General features: G+C 33.9%; 1 protein-coding gene across 1 annotated transcript in view; it reads left to right on the top strand.

Moving 5' to 3' along the window:
• Positions 1–1080: 1080 nt before the first annotated feature.
• LOC106643749 (PAX3- and PAX7-binding protein 1) overlaps positions 1081–20357 on the top strand; it is a 316808-nt gene continuing 297531 nt past the window's right edge. The window contains exons 1-2 of the mRNA XM_089593866.1: positions 1081–1429; positions 1833–2250. Coding sequence (XP_089449992.1) covers positions 2058–2250 — 193 coding nt within the window. The 5' untranslated portion in view covers positions 1081–1429; positions 1833–2057. The remainder of the gene's footprint in view (positions 1430–1832; positions 2251–20357) is intronic.

The following is a 20357-nucleotide window of genomic DNA, read 5'->3' as shown; positions in this document are numbered from 1 at the left end:
TATATCGTTTAAGAAAGCGACCAGTAAGCGCCCCCGGTCATCGGGTGATAGGCACTTGTGCTATTAATAAATACTTTATCATTTAATAAAGCGACCAGTAAGCGCCCCAGGTCATCGGGTGATAGGTGCTTGTGTTAATAATCAACACTTTATTATTTAATAAAGAGGCCAGTAAGTGCCCCGAGTCATTATGTGATAGGCACTTGTGTTATTAATATTACAATTTTGAATTTCCGCGTGTCTTTGGCAATGCCCCTTCTGGTTTTACCAAGTGTATTACGCACATAGTCTGTGACTGAAGAACTGAAGCGCCGCCACGGTGGAGCTATTAACATAGACATTTTTTGCTTGTTTCATTGTGAACGTTTATCGTTTATGGGTGTAATCCGCAATCGCCGCCAGCAGTTACATATGTAAGACGTAACAACGTTGCGTGGTTGGAGGCGCTACTGTCGATTTACTGGTGATGTGATCCGCAATCCCGCCAGCAGTGAAGCAGACAACGTCGGTCTACTTAGTACTTACTCTTTTTCGTGACATCCGTCGTACGGAAGCGCCTATACGTCATCTGTATGCGATGTCGAAAGCACGCATTTTTTTACATAAAAGTTGCGTGGTTGCGAGCAAGCAAGCTATGTGACTATTTTTCAGTACATCGGTCTATGTTATAACATAGGCCGAAAAAGCAAAAAAAAGTTATATGGTACGGACTCTGGGTCCGTACCATATAACTATTTTTCGGTATACTGGGGTCATACCATGTAACTATTTTTCAGTACATCGGCCTATGTTATAACATAGGCCTGCAAAGCAAAAAAAAGTTATATGGTACGGACCCTGGCCTATGTTATAACATAGGCCCGTGAAGCAAAAAAAAGTTACATGGTGTGGCCCCTGATGGAAAAAGAGGTATAGGTCTGTTCAGTCTGTTCACTTACTTTGAGTTTAGCGGAACAGTGGAACCCCCTTTTCAGTATGAACATTTACAATGAAATAAGCAAAAAATGAAAAAATGTCTATGTGAATAGCTCCGGGGCCGTACCATATAACTATTTTTCTGTACATCGGCCTATGTTATAACATAGGCTCGCGAAGCTAAAAAAAGTTATATGGTACGGCTCCCGGTGTAAGATAAGACAAGCGGTACGAACTTACGAAGTACTACTGATTCGTATTCGTATCGTATTCCATTGAAAGGTTACAGTTATATACGCAGACATAGCTTTAGACGAAATTACTTCACTTTTTTAAGCCAATTTCACACGAGAACTGAAAATATATTTATTATGAATATAATACCTACACAGTTCTCGTAATCTGTGATTCTTAATCTTGTAAACAAACAGGGACCAAAATTCTTTCTACGCAGCATATAAGAGCTACTGCTGATATTCATTGCAGTAAAATTCATCAAATAATATTAGTATGGGTAGGTAGCTACGAGCTTCGTTTTTTAATTGTTGACTGTCTACAATTTATTTTCAAATATTTGCAGGTTATTGTTAATAACACAGGACCACAAAAAAAATAATTGGAAGGGTCCCTTTCAGCAACAATGCATTTCTTATGTATTTTGAGGCGCTGACTTCTTGTGCATAAAATAACAAGTGTAAAAAATTGTGATGTTATAGAGCAATTTAGACAACGGGAATTAAGTCAGTGCTCAAAATACATAAGAAATGCATTGTTGCTGAAAGGGACCCTTCCACTTATTTTTTTTTGTGGTCCTGTGTAATCTGCACTTTTCATTAAGTTTATGAAAGATGATGACAAAATTAAGAGAAAAAATTTGTTGACCTCAAGAACTTGATCATAATATTAATCTCTTCTAGGTGCTGTCGAGACACAAGAAGTACTGAAACTTATCATTTTTCTATAGTCCTTAAACGTTACGCTGCGAGGCGCATCGTTTTGTAATTAATAGTTCTAATGTTAACCTGTATTAATGACGGCTTCTTTTGTACGGACTAGTTCGTCAACAGTCAAATAATCTATCCAAGATTAAATGCTAGACCTAAAAAAGTGCAGTTATCATCAGTTCTTGGATCAGTGAGGAAATGTCGTTATTTAATAAGCCAAAGCGAAACATCCGCCGTCGGTATTTCAACGACGATGAAGATGACAGTCACGAGAATCGAACCAGCGAGATTGAGGAATCACTTCAGCATGCCAAGTCTAAATCAGTAAAGTATAAAAAAAAAGAGAAGCCCAAACAGACTCTTCTCAGTTTTGGTGGAGAGTTTGAGGAAGGTGAGTGTTTTGTACCCATATTGTAGTGTCGTTCTGTTATTGTTTGTCATGTCTGAAGATGGCTAGTTAGTTAGCTCAGCTCAGAGGTTGTTTGGAAGGATAGCCTCCAGCCAGTGAAATTAGAGCATTTCAGAACTAAAAGTAAACCTGTATGGGCTGGATAAGTTTGTTGGGTTATTTCTTGTTCTTTCTGGGGATGGCAAGTTGGTAAGCTCAGATCTAAAGGTGTTAGGAAAAAGAGCCTCTAGCAAACGGAATCAGGGTATTTCAAAACAAAGTAAATCTGAATGGGCTGGGTAAGTTCTTCAGTGTGAGACGTTTGCACTACCTCGTGTATTTATAATTTAATAGGGGTGATGTGAAAGCTACTAACGTATGATATACCCATTAACGGTAGTCAATTCAGTGACGATCGATGCGATGTCACGAGACAGAAGCTTTCTTTTATACTAGTAGTATGTTGGTAATAAAGTTTGTTTTATTTTCAACTGAATATACCTGCTATTATATATAGTTTACTGTATATTTGTACAGTGAGCTGTCGAATAATTTAATATTAATGATTGCCGTAATTTACTGCGTTAATACCCAACAAATAAATTTAATTGAAAAATCATTATGAAAGTTTTCATGTTATTTTACAAATCCAAATTTTTTTTTATTGCGCGCGCTCCCTAGACCAATATGGCCGGCAGTGTTTGTCACTGCACTCACCGAACGTAACTGCAGACCAAAGTAGTATTTTAGCTATTTTATCAATTTTTTCATCGCCAACGCATAAAGTCGCCCGGTTTTGTTAAAGATGAGAATGTCAGGGTTACGGTAAGTATACTTTTTTGCTTGTACATTCCATTTTAGTAGTTTAATTGATAGTCAAAAGTTTGCTTCAGGCCTTCGGCCATAAGAGACTTGTTAAGCGAGCTCGAAAAGTGCTGAATTTAAATTGAATTATCTCCGCATTTTGATCGCCAACCCATAAAAATAAAGATACCATTTGATTCAGCGCGATCTTAACTTCAATAATAAATCAGTCAAAGTTATTGTACATTCCGTGATGGAGCCTCCGTAAACAAGCTTAACTACACATAAATTTTTTCGCAGTGTCAATTCGCACCTTACATCCACATAATAATATACGCATGCGCCTGGCTCGCTTCGCTCGCTCGGAAAAAAAATAAACTTGGGCGGCTTGGACCCTATCCGCTATGTTCGCACTAACCTCAGTGCCGCAGGTGGCCAAAAGACGAAGCGCTATAGGTAAGATAAATACAACTGATCGCTGTGTAGAATGCATTGTGATAGTGGTATTTTTATTATATGTATCGCAAGTTATTAACATTGCGCAGTAATGGATCAAGAAAATTAGTATGCAGGATTCGATGACATAGTGAAATATATTGACGATGGTGTTAAGCCGCATGAAAAAGGTCAGCAAGTGTATAAAGCAGGGCGTATAATTTACTGCGGTATCAGTAAAGAAGCTTTTGATGGTTTGATTAAGTTTTTTGCGTTATGCTTAGAAACATCTGCACTTCACGTTACTTACTCTACACGAACAACAAATTAATGCGAGATCATTTTGTGTAAGTGCTCATGCACTTTAGGGAAATGCAAACACTGTGTGGCTGTGTTCATTCATCTTGACAAGTAAATGTCAATAAATACATTTATTTATATTACATTTCATTGATACAATTAGGATAGTGAATTTTTTTCTTGTACCTAGAGCTCCATCGAATATGTTCGAAGTATTATTGTGTACTGACACCAAGCAACAGTGAGAACAGCTCAAAAACATCAGAAAACAAATTTACAAAACTCTGCCTTTCGAGCAGTTTCAGGAGCTTTTTAACTGATAACGCAGTAAATTATATACCCTGCTATTTATACACGCTGACTTTCTTCACACGGCCTAACACCATCGCCATTATATGTTACTATTTCATCAAATCCTACATAACAATTTCCTGGAGTCATTATTGCGCAATGTTAATTACTTTTAATACAAATAATAATACTGCTATCACAATGCGTTCTACACAGTGATTAGCTGCGTGTTTATCCTGCCTATAGTGTTTCGTCTCTTGGCCACTAGTGGTGCTGAGGTTGGTGCGAACATAGTGGATAAGTACCGGACAGTAGAGTTGCCCACCGCGCATGCGTATCCACACGATATCCACGTAATTACGGTGCGAATAGATACTACAAAATTTTTTCTATATTTTTTACCAGCCGAATCTTAGAGAAAAAATTTCCGAAATTGCATCATTTAACACTGTTCTTGTTGGTGAGAGCAATCATTCAGCGTTTGTTGCATAAATTCCGAGGCAAGAGATGTATTTATGATGAGGAAAAAGTTTGAATGGATAGCTTATTTCCTAAGAAAGACTCTTGTATCAAAAAACATGTACCTCATCAGGTATTTTGGAAGAAGTATCGGCATGGATATGATTTTTGGGCCCCCTGGATTTAAAGGTGTTTTGAGGGGAAATCGAGGTCGCTGATGACGGGAAAAATAGTTTAAAAAATCCTAACCTCACTTATTTCGAGATATCGAGCTCAACAGTCGAAAAAGTTTACTGTAAGTGTTAATACAATATTAGGATGATTTCTTGCTTATTAGATAGTGGTAAATAAGAAACAAATGAAGTAAAAATCTGTACTTACTTCTTTTTTGAATTACGGTGTTTTGAAATTCAAAAATTGAGTTTTAAATATATTTAAGTTCCATATTAGACACAGTAGAGTAGCCAACCGCATATGTGTCAAGTTAATAAAATAAAACATTTTTGAACATAATCAGTAATGGCTCCCTCGCGAGTTTAGCTCGTTCGCTCGCGTTGTAAAAAATAACCAAATCTTACGAAGCACCGACAGTAGACTAGCCAACCGCATATGTGTGAAGTTCATAAAATAAAAATTTCTTAAACATAATCAGTAATGGCTCCCTCGCAAGCTTCGCTCGCTAGCTCGCGTTGTAAAAACTAACCAAATCCTACGAAGTACCGACAGTAGCGTAGCCAACCGCATATGTGTGAAGTTAATAAAATAAAAAGTTCATAAATATAATCAGTAATGGCTTCTAATATTGTATTAACACTTATACTAATTTTTTCAACTTCCGAGCTTAATCTCTCAGAATAAGTGAAATTAGGATTTTTTTCACTATTTTTCCCGTAATCAGCGACCTTGATTACCCCTAAAAACACCTTTAAATCCATGGTGTCCAAAAATCGTACTTTCCCTGAAATATATGTGCAAACGTAAACAAAATCACCAACAGGTCATATACGAAGTGTATAGAAAAGAACCAGGCATCATCTGCTGCCAGCTGGTCTTTTCATACGGAGCGACACGTCTTTCTAAACTGCGTCTAGAATTTTTTCAACTTGAAATCATGATCTAAAACTTGGCGCAGCCCTTCTCAAGACCTCAAACTATAATTCTGTGCAAAGAAATTTTGTCTTTTCAAAATTTATAACACAATTTTGTTGACAAAAACTGAGTCTCCTTTTCCTTTTTTCAGCTTAATTTTCATCATGCAGACATGTTTTTAAGTTTTTTACACAAATTATTGGAAACTAGCTGCTTTAAAGTTTGTATCTTAATTTTTTCATAACAATGAATGGTTTAACTTTTAAGCACTGACAAGTTATACGCAGTTCAATTAAACCGTTATAGTAGGAGGACGTTTTCATGCACGGTTAGTATAACTCACTTCAAAACGTTGTCTTACAGCAAAGATGAGTAGAGAGATTGCTAATGATATTGCTACGTTGCGAGACAAAATATTATTAATTTAATGTAGCGCTTTCTAACAAGTATTCTTATGGTGGAGCTCGCACATGCGATGAAAACAACTTAAAAACTCGAATAAATCGACAGTTCCCGTAATAAGAGCGCATACGTTTTGTAGAAAAAAACCTCCTCTTTCAAATGACGCTTAACAAAGTAAGTGTTACCCTGGAAAATTTCGAGTTATTCTATTAAAAATTGATCGAGTCATTGTACTTCCACTGGTTAGTATGTGTTCCCTTGCGCCAGTAATGCCAGCTATACCTAAGTTTGCGAAAAAATTCGAGACCTACGACGAGGGTTGGCATTTCTGCACGAAGAAGCCTCTTTAGAATAACAAAAGCCAATTTGTTTATATCTTAAGATATATAGTATGATATATCAATTATCGGTATAATTTTATTCTTTTAATTTATTTTTATATACGTAAAAAATCTTTTACATTGAATTACTGCATATTCGAATAGGGTGGAATATTCGTGCCAAATATTTGAATATATTCGAATATTCGAAAAAAATAAAAAATGAAAAAAAGGTTGCGTCACGTGTGACGCACCGTAGAAGTGAGAACTTCAAAAATATGTAAGAAGTTATGTTTGGTCAATCTATCTTTTAGTCCGCAATTTTGTGTTTTTTAAATGATTTTTAAGGTTATTATTGGGCAAAAAAACGAAAAATAAATCCTACATATTTGTAATAATGTTTCAAATATGCTATAATTTTTGCAAAATTTTTCCATCTTGATTTTTTTAGAAAAATATTAAAAATACTGAAAGTTAAGGTTATGTCTTCACATAATTTGACACCTCGCTTCTTGTGTGCCACGATGTTTTTTTGCCCTTAGGAAGCCTGTTAAACTTGTTGATTTTTCTATATCTTGCTTTCTTTTTTTTACGACTTTGCCTTATAAATGGGGTATTTTAAATAAAGGTCTTTTGAAGTAACACGTGTTGGTCATTCTCGCGACGCACTTCCTTACCAATCTCTTTCCCATGTAACAGTATGGCGTATTTTTTAGTATTTGAAGGTTATGTGCACGTATGGCCATGGAAAATCATTTCTGCATTGTTATCTTGTACTAAACGTAATTTGACTTTTCTCACGATTTTCCCTTTTCATTTTATGAGGGTACATCGAAAACATAAAAATTGAGGTTATGTCTTTTTATAACCCAACGACTCTCTTTTTGTGCATCACGATATTGTGAATTCCTCTTGAACACCCGTAAAACTTGTTATTTTTGGTTATACCATACACCATTATACCATATTACAAAAATCTGTTTAATCAATACTGGTTATCTGCATTGATCTGCAACACATGCAAAAATTATTTGATGATTATTCTTAACAATTCTTAATTATTCTTAAAATGATAATATTAACTAGTGTATATAGTACTAATATTAACTACTATTTTACTAATATACAAAGCAAAGTCGCTAAAACCGTTGTAATCGCTAACCGTGAAAACTACTGTACCAATTTTGCTAAAATTTTGCATACTGATTCTTGATGATTCTGAGATGGTTTTCGCATAGTTTTTTTTCTTGAAAAAGTTAATAACAGTAGCGATAACTAAGCTCAAAGTTTTGCTAAAATGAGCTGTTTTTGCTCTTTAGTTCAGAACTACAGTCGTTATACGTATGAAGTTGACGAACTTTTAATAGGCCAATCTCTGACTGAATATGCGAGTAATCGTAATCGATTGTCGACGTGGGAAACTTAAATCTGAACGACACAAATCTCAAAAATCTATGTTGTATTTTTTAAATCCCATATATCGCTTACTGCAAATATGGTCTCCAGATTTGGGAGCAACACTATAGGTGAGGCAATACAAGGGTTTTATACAGATAAACCAGTGTGCACACACTAGTAAAATCCCTGCAGTTTCTCATAAAAAATCCCAAGGCCTTGTAAGCTGACAATAAGACAGAGCTAATTTATTTTTCGAAAGTAAAAAAGTCGTCAAAGAGGACGCCTAAATTAGGAATTTTATTAAGTCTTGTCAGTGACGAGGGACCCAGAGCATAGTTATGAAGTACAACCTCCCTAGACCTAGAGAATGAAATCACAGCACATTTCTTTACATTAGCTCTAAGACCGTTAGCCTCGCTTCAATTAACAATCGCATCAAGATCACGCTGCAACATCTGACAATCAGAATCTTTATGTATACATTTATACAATGTGATGTCATCATCAAAAAAAAAAAAAAAATTGGGATCCGTGAATAACAACCTTAATATCATTAACGTAAATAAGAAATAAAAGCGGCCCCAAGTGCGACCCCTAATTTAACAACTAACCAGGACTCCTGATTTAACAACTACACTATCAGATACAGCCTCATTTAAAACAACAACCTGCTTACGCTCAGTAAGGTATGAAATAAACCACTTAAGCAGAGATACCCCAAGACTAACTCTATCTTATTTTTGGACTACTATCTTGTGGTTTATGGAAACGAACGCATTTTCATAATCAATATAAATTGAATAAACCTGGGCATTTACATCCAAAGCCTCTCCGATATTATTGCAATACATCAGTATATTAGTAACAGTAGAACGCCCATGCCTGAACCCATGGTGCTCATCAAGCAATACATGACTTAACATATCACTTACTCTTAGATAAACAAGCTTATCAAACAACTTAGTCACAGTACCAAAGATTGAAACAGGCCTATAATTTTTAATACATGTCTTTTTACCTTTTTAAACACAAGAATGACCTAAATAATCTGCAACACTACGGCATGCAACAGGTTGCCAACAATTGGTTAAGCACAAGTGGCTCAAAAAACTCAGAACAACAAGCCTTTATAAAGGAAGCAGGCACACCTCTAAACTATTATTTGTATCAATTCTCATACTAATCACTGCCCCCTAGATTTCCCCCAGAGTGAACGATACAGAGTCGTGCTGTTGTCCTAATTTGGCTTCAAGATCAGAGGCGTCAAAGCAATCAACTTTATTACTAAAAATGGAACCAAAGTAATAAGAAAACAAATTAGCCCTATCAATGGCAACCAAAGCAGCACACCCTTCATAGGTGATGGTAGTAGACAACCCGAACAGAGCGCATCTCGTAAACATATTTCCAAAATTTTTTAATATTTTTATAGATCTCATTTTATACTTCATTTATATACTGTTTATAACACTCGCGCGACGTCCTAATACCGTGAGTACCGTGCTGAGTATGTGTTTGCTTGTACCGCTTTTAAAAAACAAATAGGTTGATGACTTTCTGTAGTAAATCATAAGACTTATCAACATTTCATTGGACATGAACACTATCCAATAACAAAGGCCAATTTATACCCTGCATGTATTCAGTCACACCCTGAATATAAGTTGCACCAAAGTCAAAGTACACTCTGTCAGCAACACCAGACGAGCAGCTCACACCAGGGACCTCGGAACACGCCGGAACATGATGCCTATCTGCCGGAACCAGCTCATCCAGTACTGGTAGACAACTAATACCGGCACCAGGTAAATCCGTGAGCTGAAGATCAAGCGTGTAACCCTTGAGTAAGTGGACTGGAAATAGTTGACGAAAACCCAGCAATAACACCTGATGATCCATCTCTTGGGCACACTTCCGAATGAGAGCATCACCATCCGTTCAGATTGGCATAGGGTTAAAGAACTCATCCCAAGTTGTATTGGGTAAGTTGAAATCTCCAAGCAGGACAATATTTGAGCTTTGGTGCTTATCTAATAAAGTCTTAACAGTATTCATACAGCGATGGTAGCTAGCCAATGGTGATCTGGGGCATAAATAGGCTCATCCCACAATACAAGAGAAACCAGGCACTTTTACACTAACAAACAACTTCTCAACAATCTTATCAAAGACCAACATAACGCTGTCAAATCGCTTATTCACTGCTATGAGGACACCACACCAAGGCTTGTAGAGCCATCTAAATATCTGTTCCTTCGGTACAACACAATCTGAAAGACCGAATTCAGCATCCTTCATCCCCGTATGCACGTATGTTTTAGTGACCACCATGGCATCCGGTTTAGGTGCAAGTAGCCTAACATTATTACAGAATGCAGAGAGCTTAGTGCGTAGACCATTTACATTCTGATAATAGATTTTAAGAGAACCTAGTTTTTTCAAAGGCTCTGTTTAACAGAGGATCGAGAATTTATCTTTTTTTTTTTTTTTAGGTCCATGATCTAAAGTGTAGGTATACCCTTAACCAGCCTTACGGTCTTTTTAATGTCGGTACTAGTATTATTGTACAGTTTAGCTCCTTGACGCAGGGACTGGAAAAGACTTTTTTGGATGACTGTCAGGTCCATAGCAGCTGATATACCAGTCGGCAAATCGCGCCATCCAGCTAGGACATCATTATTATCAGTCCTGGTACTCATACACACAATGATAGCCGAATTTTACCATCTGATAGCTTATCAACTCTACGGATATTGTTTATTTCCAGCTCAGTTTCCAATTTGAATGGTTGGAGAATTTTTTTTAATCTAAAAAATTTCTTTACTTCTATCATAGTTAAAATGTTTAGCTACACCAAATAGCAATATATTTATCTTTCTTTTTTAACTTTTCTCGTACTCAGCCATAGCATCTTGCAGCTGGGATTCACTCTGTGCAGGAGGATAGTTTTTTTAGCACAAGTACATCATTAGTAAGCTGTTGCAAATCCTGCGACATACTACCAACCGTCACCTCAACGCCAGAATACTGGTCCATGTCAGCAATAAGCTTGTTTACATCCTTCCTGATGACCTTCAGCTCACTATGCAGTCCTGCTATAGGGACTACTGTTTTTGCTACTTTATCCACAGGCTCCTGCAGAGTTTTAACAGACTCAAGCAGACTGTGACTTTCACCACGATTAGAAGTGCATTCAGAACACTTACAAAGTAGCATGGGTTTCTTTTTCTTCAGCTCCAATACTCTAATTCCAGAAGCTGATACACCCGCACACTCAAAGGTTGCATGGAACAAGTCATTACAAGAATGGCACACCACAATCAAGGCACCAGCAGCAAAGTCCTATGCACACTTTCTACAACTCGACATAGCACTCAACTCAATAACAGCAGCAGCAACAAAGTGCTCAAGGCCGAACCACAAGAACAAACGTCCTATTTACACGCAGCCAAGGATAGTCACCAATATCAGCACTGAAGGAAACTTAATCTAATAGATAAAGACTATTTAACAATAGATAGAAACAACACAACTTTTTTATTAACAACAATTCTATAATAGGTGGCAGCATAGTGCGATCTGTCTACGGATTTTGACCCTTCAGAGAAGACACAGTAAACAAAAATACGTGAAAAATCGGAAATTTTCCGTAGAATTCGAAAAACTAAAATACTAAAAACTGGCGCACTAAGAACCAACAGTAAATGGGGCCTAAAGTGTGCCAAATCCGATTTTTTCTACTTAACTCTTCCCAGGCTCGTCAAATAAAAAAAGTTTCAAACAAAAATTGTAGAACTGTTGATTACAAATCGATCTGTACAAATCCGATGTTAATAAATTAAAAAGTAAACTTGTAATTCGTAAAAAAGCGAGAAAAAAACCGTTTTTGTTAAAAGTCCATATCTTTGCGAAAAAAGATTTTTTTACATTAAATTTATGGAAAGTGCAGCTCTTACCTGACTTAAAAACCATGTTTTCGAAAAACTAATGAATTTTTTAAACTTTTTGAAAGAATTGAGTTTTTCGAAAAAATTATGTTTTTTTAAAAGCTTTATATTTCATAGACGCTTGCATTTTTATACTTTTTTTTGAGCACGAAATTTTCTTGAAATGTTATAGTTATGTTGTTTATTATCGCGCACTTTTTCAAATAGTCGGTAATTGGCGAAAAATCGGTTGAAAAATCGGGTATTTTAAAAAAAATCTAAGAAAAATGTTTTTTTTTCGAACAAAATTTTTTTTTTTATATTGACAGTAGTACTAAATAGCTGGTATTTTTTATTAATTTGCCAAAAAAAAATTTTATGCACGACATTTTGGAGCCGAAATAATTTTTTTTTTTTTTTTGAAAGAAATCTAGTGCCCTCATCTTTGCATAGTAAAAGCTGAAATTTTAACAGTTTTTAGTTTATTTTGTTTACTTTTTATAAAAAAATTCTAGTATAACATTTTCGCTCCCTATTATTTGGAAACTCAATGGCAAGCGAAGCATACTTGGGGCTGTCTCCTTTGCTGGCAGTACCGGTGTGTGGTTGGGGGGGGGAGGCTTTTTGCTTCTGCTTCTTTTTTAACTATATAGTGGGTAGAGCACATAGTCAGCAAGCCGTTAGGGTTTTTACTTCATTACTGTGTTCCGATTGTTGTATTATTTCGCAATAAAGGTACGTTACAATACTGTTTTTTGCAGCCACGATAACTTTTATTATTTACTTACTATTAATTGTATGTGCCTTATTTGTCATAATAAAATAAATACGTCTTCTGCATGAGAAGTATCTACAATAGAAATTCAGTTTGATTTGAATACTACCATAGTACATCCTGAAGATAAATTTATGTCAAATGAGAAGAACAATGAAAAAAAATTCATTTTTTTCCAAGCGCCGAATTACAGAAAAATAAATTCCCAACGAAAACTTCTTCGGTAGATGCTGATGGTGTAATGATAACAGCAGCAATAGATTAACAAAGAAATGACGATGTTGTAAAAATGTATGACAATGACACAGATCTATTAGTTTTATTAACACAGCTTGTACCAGATAATAATAAGATATCCTTCTGTAAGCTGGGAAGAGGAATGAGACGCAAACAGTGTACAACAGCAGTAGCTTCAAATATCCAAGCTTAAAAAAATACATTGCTTTGCTGTACATAATCAGTGGCTGTGACACAAATTCTTGTTTATTTAAGCAAGGAAAGAATAAAATTCTTGAAATATTTACAATAAAAAGTGCAGTTGCCAAACTTTGAGTCTTTCTATAATGTATATTCACGACATCAAGTCATTGCGAGCGCTGGATTCGAGATTTAAGCGTTCTTATATTCGAGTAAAAAAACAAAAGGTCCCTCAAATGATGTACGTTACCAAAAATTTAAGGAATCGGCATCAAGATCGTCCTTCCATTTGGCCACCCTACCACCGATAGAGGGAGCAGCAGTGCAAAATGCATACCACTCGTATTTGCAGTTGCAAACATGGCTCAGAAATTCGCTCGAGCCAGAGCAATGAGGTTGGACTTTTGATGGTACTAACTTACTGCCAAAAAAAGCGCAGATCAGCTGATACCTGACGATATTTTAAAAACTATAGCCTGCAGATGCAGAAGTGGGTGTAAGTCAAAGATCTGCATCTGCAGGAAACACAGTCTGAAGTGCCCAAGTACTTGATTGACGTGCGATAAGGAAAATTGTTCAAATATTGGAATAATTTAAGTGGCGTCGAATGCTTTTGATGACGACTTAGACGGATATTGCATAAAAAATTATTATTATTACTTGGTACATAAAATAGAATTTAGTTTCAACATTTTTCGTCTTCCGGAATTATTAATTTCAAGTTTGATATTGCAAAAATGACTACAAAATACGGAAATTTAGAGAAAATCTATGAGTACAGGCCGTACGCCACTAATGATGATACTACATATAAATTGATTGATGTAGGGCGAGATATATATAAGTAATAAGTTTCACTAATTTTTGTCTTCCGGAATTTATAATTTCAAGTGTTATATCGCAATAATGTCTAATAAATGCAAAAATTTAGGAAAAATTTACTATCTCATGTTGCACGCCAATGTAGATACATGGAACAAATTTGATATTACGTGGGACATATATAAGTCATAAGCTTCACTAATGTTAGTCTTGGAAACAATAATTTTAAGTGTAATATCGCAAAAATTACCGAAAATCACGAAAATTTGAGAAAACTTTAGTATCGAAGGCTGCACGCCACTGATTATGCATAAAAATTGATTGATATAACATAAGACATATATAAGTAATAAGGTTCACTAATTTTTTTCTCCCTGAATTAACAATTTTGATTGTTATATCGAAAAAATGATCGAAAAATACGAAAATCTAGGAAAAATATATTTTCACATGCCGCACACTACTAGTAATGCATAAAAAATTGTAGATGATACTTTGTACATATAAAGATATTCAGATCCAACCTTTTTCGTTCTCCGAAATTCTTAATTTCAAGTGTTATATCACAATTATGACCGAAAATTACAGAAATTAAAAAAACTGTATTATTACTAGATGCATGCTACTAAAAATACATAAAAAACTAATTATATTACTTGGTTCATATAAAAGTAATCAGTTCCAACATTGTGCGTCTTCCAGAAGTATTAATTTCAAGTGTTATATCGCAAAAATGACCGAAAAATACGGAAATTTGATCAAATTTTTCATCGCATGCTGCACGAACTACTAAACATAGAAACGTAGAAATTAATTGATATTACACAGGACATACGAAAGTTATAAGTTCCACTAATTTTCGTCTTCCATGATTATTAATTTCGAAAGTTGTATCGCAAAAAATACGGAAAATCACGGAAATTTAGGAAAAAATCATTATCACACGAATCACGCAACTGATAACGCCTGAATATTTGTTGCTATTTCTTGGTACAGATCAATGTAGTGAGTTTGTGAAATTATCTCCTTCTGGACTTTATTTTAATTTAATTATTAATCCGAAATTTGACCGAAAATCACGGTTATTAAGGAAAAATCCAGTATCACTGATTAATATCAATAATCCAGTATACTGATAATGCCTAGATATTTGTTGCTATTACTTAGTTCTAATAAAAGTATTGAGTTTAAAAAATTATCGCTTTCCGGAATGTATAATTGTTAGTGTTATATCGAAGAAATGACTAAATAATAGGGAAATTAAAAAAAACCTATTATCACAGGCTGCACATTACTAATAATACATAGCAAATCTCTAATAATACGTGGTACGTTTAAAAGTAATAAGTTTTAACATTTTACATCTTTCGAAAGTATTAGATCCAAGTGATATGCCGCAAAAATCACCAAAAATTACTGAAATTCAGGATAAATCTATTATTTCAGGCTGCAAGCCACTGATAATGCATAAAAAATCTTTAATAATACTTGTCGTGTTTAAAAATAATAATTTTTAACATTTTACATTTTTTGGAAGGATTATTTTTAAGTGTTACATCGCAAAAATTGATGAAAATTACGGAAACTTAGGAAAAAACTACTACTCGCAGTTTGCCACTGATAACGCCTAGACATTCATTGCTATTACTTAGTACAGATAAAAGTAGTGAGTTTCAGAAATCACCGCCTTCCGGAATCAATAATTTGAGGCGTTATATCGCAGAAATTACCGAAAAATACAGAAATGTGGGAAAAATTTATTATCACGGACTGCACACTACTGATAATGCATAAAAAGTTGTTAATGTTACTTAGTACGTATAAAGATATTTAGATTAAACATTTTTTGTCCTCCGGGTTATTATTTTCAAGTAATATATCACAATAATGACAGAAAAATACAGAAATTTTAAAATAATTTACCATCACTGGCTGGACTTATCTGTTATAAGTTTGAATATTTTTCGTTTTCTGAAATTACTTATTTCAAGTGTTATATCAGAAAATTGACCGAAAATTACGGTTTTTTAGAAAAAATCCATTGTAAAACGCAGCACGCTACTCATAATGCCTAGACATTCGTTGCTATTATTTAGTACTCGTATAAGTAGTGGGTTTAAGGAATTATCGCTTTCCAGAATTAATAATTTTAAGTGTCATATCGAAGAAATGACCCAAAAATAGAGGCTGCACGCTATACGTAAACGAATTTATAATTTTTGTACGCCACTAATAATGCATAGAAAACTATTGATATAACTTGGTTTGCATAAAAATATACAGTTTCACTATTGTTCGTTTTCCAGAAGTAATAATTTCAGACAACATCGCAAAAATGACTAAAAATACAAAAATTTAAGAAATTTATCTACCACAGTCTGCCCACTACTGATAATACTGATAAAGAAAACTATTAATATTACTTAGTACGTAGAAAAGTGATTAGTTTAAACATCGTACGTCTTCCCAAAGTATTCATTTTAAGTGATACGTCGCATAAAATATCGTAAAATACAAAAATTTAGGAAAATTGTATGATCGCAAGCTGCATGCCAATGTAAATACATAGCTGCTTAGTATGAATAACGCTTAGAACTAAATAATGCTAAGAAAATTATTAATACTACTTGGTTCATACAAAAGTACGTGATTTGAACATTTTACGTCTTTTAAAAGTATTAGTTTTAAGTGATATGTCACAAAAATCACCGAAAAAAATCTAAATTCAGGCAAAGTTTATTATGACAGGCTGCACGCTACTGGTAATAAATAGAAAATTATTAATATTATTTAGTATATGTATAAGAATAAAGTTTCAACATTAATCGTCTTCCGAAATTTATAATTTCAATTGCTATATCGCAAAAATGACCAAAAAATACGGAAATTTAGAAAAAATTCATTATCACAGGCTGCATGCCACTGACAATGCATGAAAAGTTATTAATATTACTTGCGTTGTATACTTGTACTTAGTTTCAATATTTATTGTTTTCTGGAATTATTAATTTCAAGTGTTATATCGCAAAAATTACCGAAAATCACGATAATGTAGGAAAAATTTAGTATCGCTGCCTGCACGCCACTGATAATACCTAGATATTAATAGCTATTACTTGTTACAGATAAAAGTAATGAATTTTATTAATTTTCGTCTTTCAGAATTAATAGTTTTAGGTGTTTTATCGTAAAAATTAAAAAAAAAATATGGAAATTCATAGCAAATTTTTTATTGTAGGCTGCACGCAACTAATAATGCCTAGATATTGGCATTTATTACTTAGTTCAGATATAAGTAGTAAGATCGAAAAACTATCGCCTTCTGAAATTCATAATTCTAAGTGTTATATTGCAACAGTAACCAAAAAATACAAAATTTTAGTAAAATTCAATATCATAGGCTGCACACCAATGATATTTCCTAGATAATAATCGCTGTTACATAAAACAAATAAAATTAATAAGTGACATCAATTTTCACTTTTCAGATTTATTAATTTTAAGTGTTATATCGAAAAAATGACCGAACTTTTAGAAAAATTTATTATCACAGTCTGCACGCTACTGATAATACATAGAAAATTATTAATACTTTTTGGTCCATATAAAAGTATTTAGTTTTAACATTATTTGTTTTCCGGACTTATAAATTTCAAGTGTTATATCGCAAAATCGACCAAAAAATACGGAAATTTTTGAAAAGTTTATACCACAGGCTGCTCGCCACTGATAATGTATGGAAATTTATTAATATAACTTGGAACATATGAGAGTAATAAGTTTTAACATCTTTTGTCGTCCGGATTTACTTATTTGAAGCGTTATATCGCAAAAATAACCAAAAAATACGGAATCTTAAGAAAACTTATTGTCACAGGCTGCCCGCCACTGATAATGCATATAAAAATATTTTTATTACTCGGTTTATATAAGAGTAATTAGTTCTAACATTTTTTGTCTTCTGGAATTATTAATTTCAAGTGTTATATTGCAAAGATGAACGGAAATTACAGAAATTTTGGGAAGCCTAAGTTCAGCTGTAGCCGAGCTTATTTACCTTTAAGTATGTATGAGGCGTTTCATGCTAAACAACCTAGAGCCGCTGCGCTAGCGTTTAAAGTCAATATGTTTAGCTCATTCACTTGCACTCATTCCTATGCTCAATAAATGTTGCAAGTAGCATTTCTGATGTATTCCTTACTCAGTTTACGATGGTGAGGTTTGTTCTGCGAAATCAAGTTTGGCAGGTAATATAATTATAAATATAAATAAACTGCCTATGAAACGATATTGTGTACAAAGGTGGTTCAACTATCTTTGAGGAATTCGTATACCTATTGTAGTTAAGAGTGTTTGCAAAAAATAGTTTTATATTCAATAACAGAACAATTATAAACAGTGTTTAATGGCACAGTTGAATATAAAAAATATGGCAGCTGGCCAGTACCAGACTGTGCACTTTTATCGAATCTTCCGATGGTTTTAAATTAACTTTTCAAGAAAATAACAAGTACCCTTAAAAAGTTGCAGATCGTTAAACTGTACTTTTTTTTACACGTTGAATTTTAGCAATTTGCATTTTAACATGTAACCTTGGGAAAAATCACTTAAAATGGCATTTATAAGATCTGTATAAACCTCCCAATTTTTGTTTGTATGAAAGATTACTATTAGATAAACCCATTTCATTTTCAAGTAGATCCATAATTTTTTTTTCATTAACACAAAAAAGAGGGCCCAAGAATGCGTATATGCGTGTATGTAAATACATCCATATCAGAAAAATAATTTTCACCGTTGCTGCATAAATTCTGCGCTCCACCCACTTCTCTGAATTTTGAGCTGAACTTTTTCCCTTATTAACCATGTGATAAACGTCCTTGAGTCAAAAATTCATAGTAAACACAAAGGAAAAATTGTGAAAAAAGAAAACGCAAAAAAAATTGTTGTATTCGAACAGTACAAAAACATTTTTCTTTATTTTTGAAAATTTCGAAAAAATATGAAAAAATTGTTTAAAACTTGTATATTTATTTTAAAAATAACAAATTAATGATGAGTAAACAAATGCTCATTATTATATCTTATAAAAGCTGCTCTGCTAATATATACTATTTTCGAAATTTTTGAGAAATGTACATAAAAAATAAATTTTATTAAATAATTTATTTATTTATTTAATGTACAATCAAACCAAATAAATGGATACACAGTAAATAAAACGTTGTATTGAAGATAAGCAACGAACTGTACGTCAAAATGAAGTTGTGGAGCTTATCACATTGGACTCGCTTATAGCAGAAAGCACTTACTAGCTTATAGCACTTGCTCTTACAGTAAATGCTAAAAATGCCTTTGGTTGTGCATGTCGAAAGGTAAGTAAAAGACCTGTTTGATAGAAAAGTTTTTGCCCTACACGCTTGTATTTTTACTTTTTTGCTATCTTTGCTACTGCTTACGAGATATTAGTAAAATAAACTTTTAATTTTAACTTCAACATTGACCCACTGGTTTAAAAATTTTTTATTACTTTTCCCGCAATAAGTGTACTAATCCTCCAACGAGATAACGTTTTTAACGTCACCGTTTAGATACAGTATGACTTTGGATCCATCAGATCCTCCAAACAGTCCAAACGTGCGAATGATGCATTCCTACACACACGCACCGACCAATCTGAGAAGCCAACAGCCGATTCTGCAGATCATGGTTACTTTTTGCTTTGAGCGCAATTCTGAAATCGCGCTCCTACTAGGCACTTTGAGAACGATTAGTCGTAAATAGAAAAGGATAGTACTATGAATTGATTTCCGCATGCTTTCAGAAAAGCGATCTTTAAGGGTTAGCCACCCGGTGAATGGAGCCAGAAGCTCAAATTTATAATAATTACCTTTTGTAATGACGACCAATCGTTCTCAAAGTCTCCAGTGGGGTGAGCATTCGGAATTGCGCTCAAAGCAAATAGCCGGCTGCTAACAGTTCTAAACTTTGTTTTAATGGTTTTAAGTGTAATTTTTTCAAAATAAGGTTTGTATCAATATTTTTTAAAGCCTTAAAAAATGATAAAATTAATTGTTAGTATGAAAATAATATATTGAAGTATATTTTACAGGATTCGGAAGACTATGGCATTTTTCGTAAATACTCAAGAAAAAATTTTCTACGCTGGGGAATGATTACTGGTCTGCTTTTAAGGAAATATGAAGAACAAGCTGCTAATTTCAAATAAAAGTGGTAAAGTTTATATAGACAGAGAGATGTGCCCTTGACTTTTTGTTGGTGAGCTTTATTATTTCTTCTAGTGGCTCCCTTTTTTAAATGAGCTGTCTATCCTGTATGTGTCAATAGATATTTCTAAGTTTTTATAACTATATATGCCCCTGCGTTCTCTGCGCACCAACCCCCGTAGTTGCAAATTAGATTTACGAAGTATGGAAAAATACCCGAATTATATTAATTGTTACTTAAAATTTATATATGTAATAAATGTATATTGATCATAATTAATAACATGAATTTTTAACAATCACTTTTTATTTTCCCTCACTAATAACAGCTATTTATATGGGATTAGTAGAACACGATTTTCAAAACAATATAATTTTTGAAGAAGCATGTAACGTTATGCTGCCTTTTCAACTACGAAAATTTTTCGCATGGTTTATTATGTCT

The sequence above is a fragment of the Copidosoma floridanum genome, unplaced genomic scaffold, assembly GCF_036245765.1.
Source record: "Copidosoma floridanum isolate Cflo_tuat_1 unplaced genomic scaffold, Cflo_Japanese_pri ptg000020l, whole genome shotgun sequence".
NCBI lineage: Eukaryota > Metazoa > Arthropoda > Insecta > Hymenoptera > Encyrtidae > Copidosoma > Copidosoma floridanum.
This window is presented reverse-complemented; position numbering and strand designations above follow the sequence as displayed.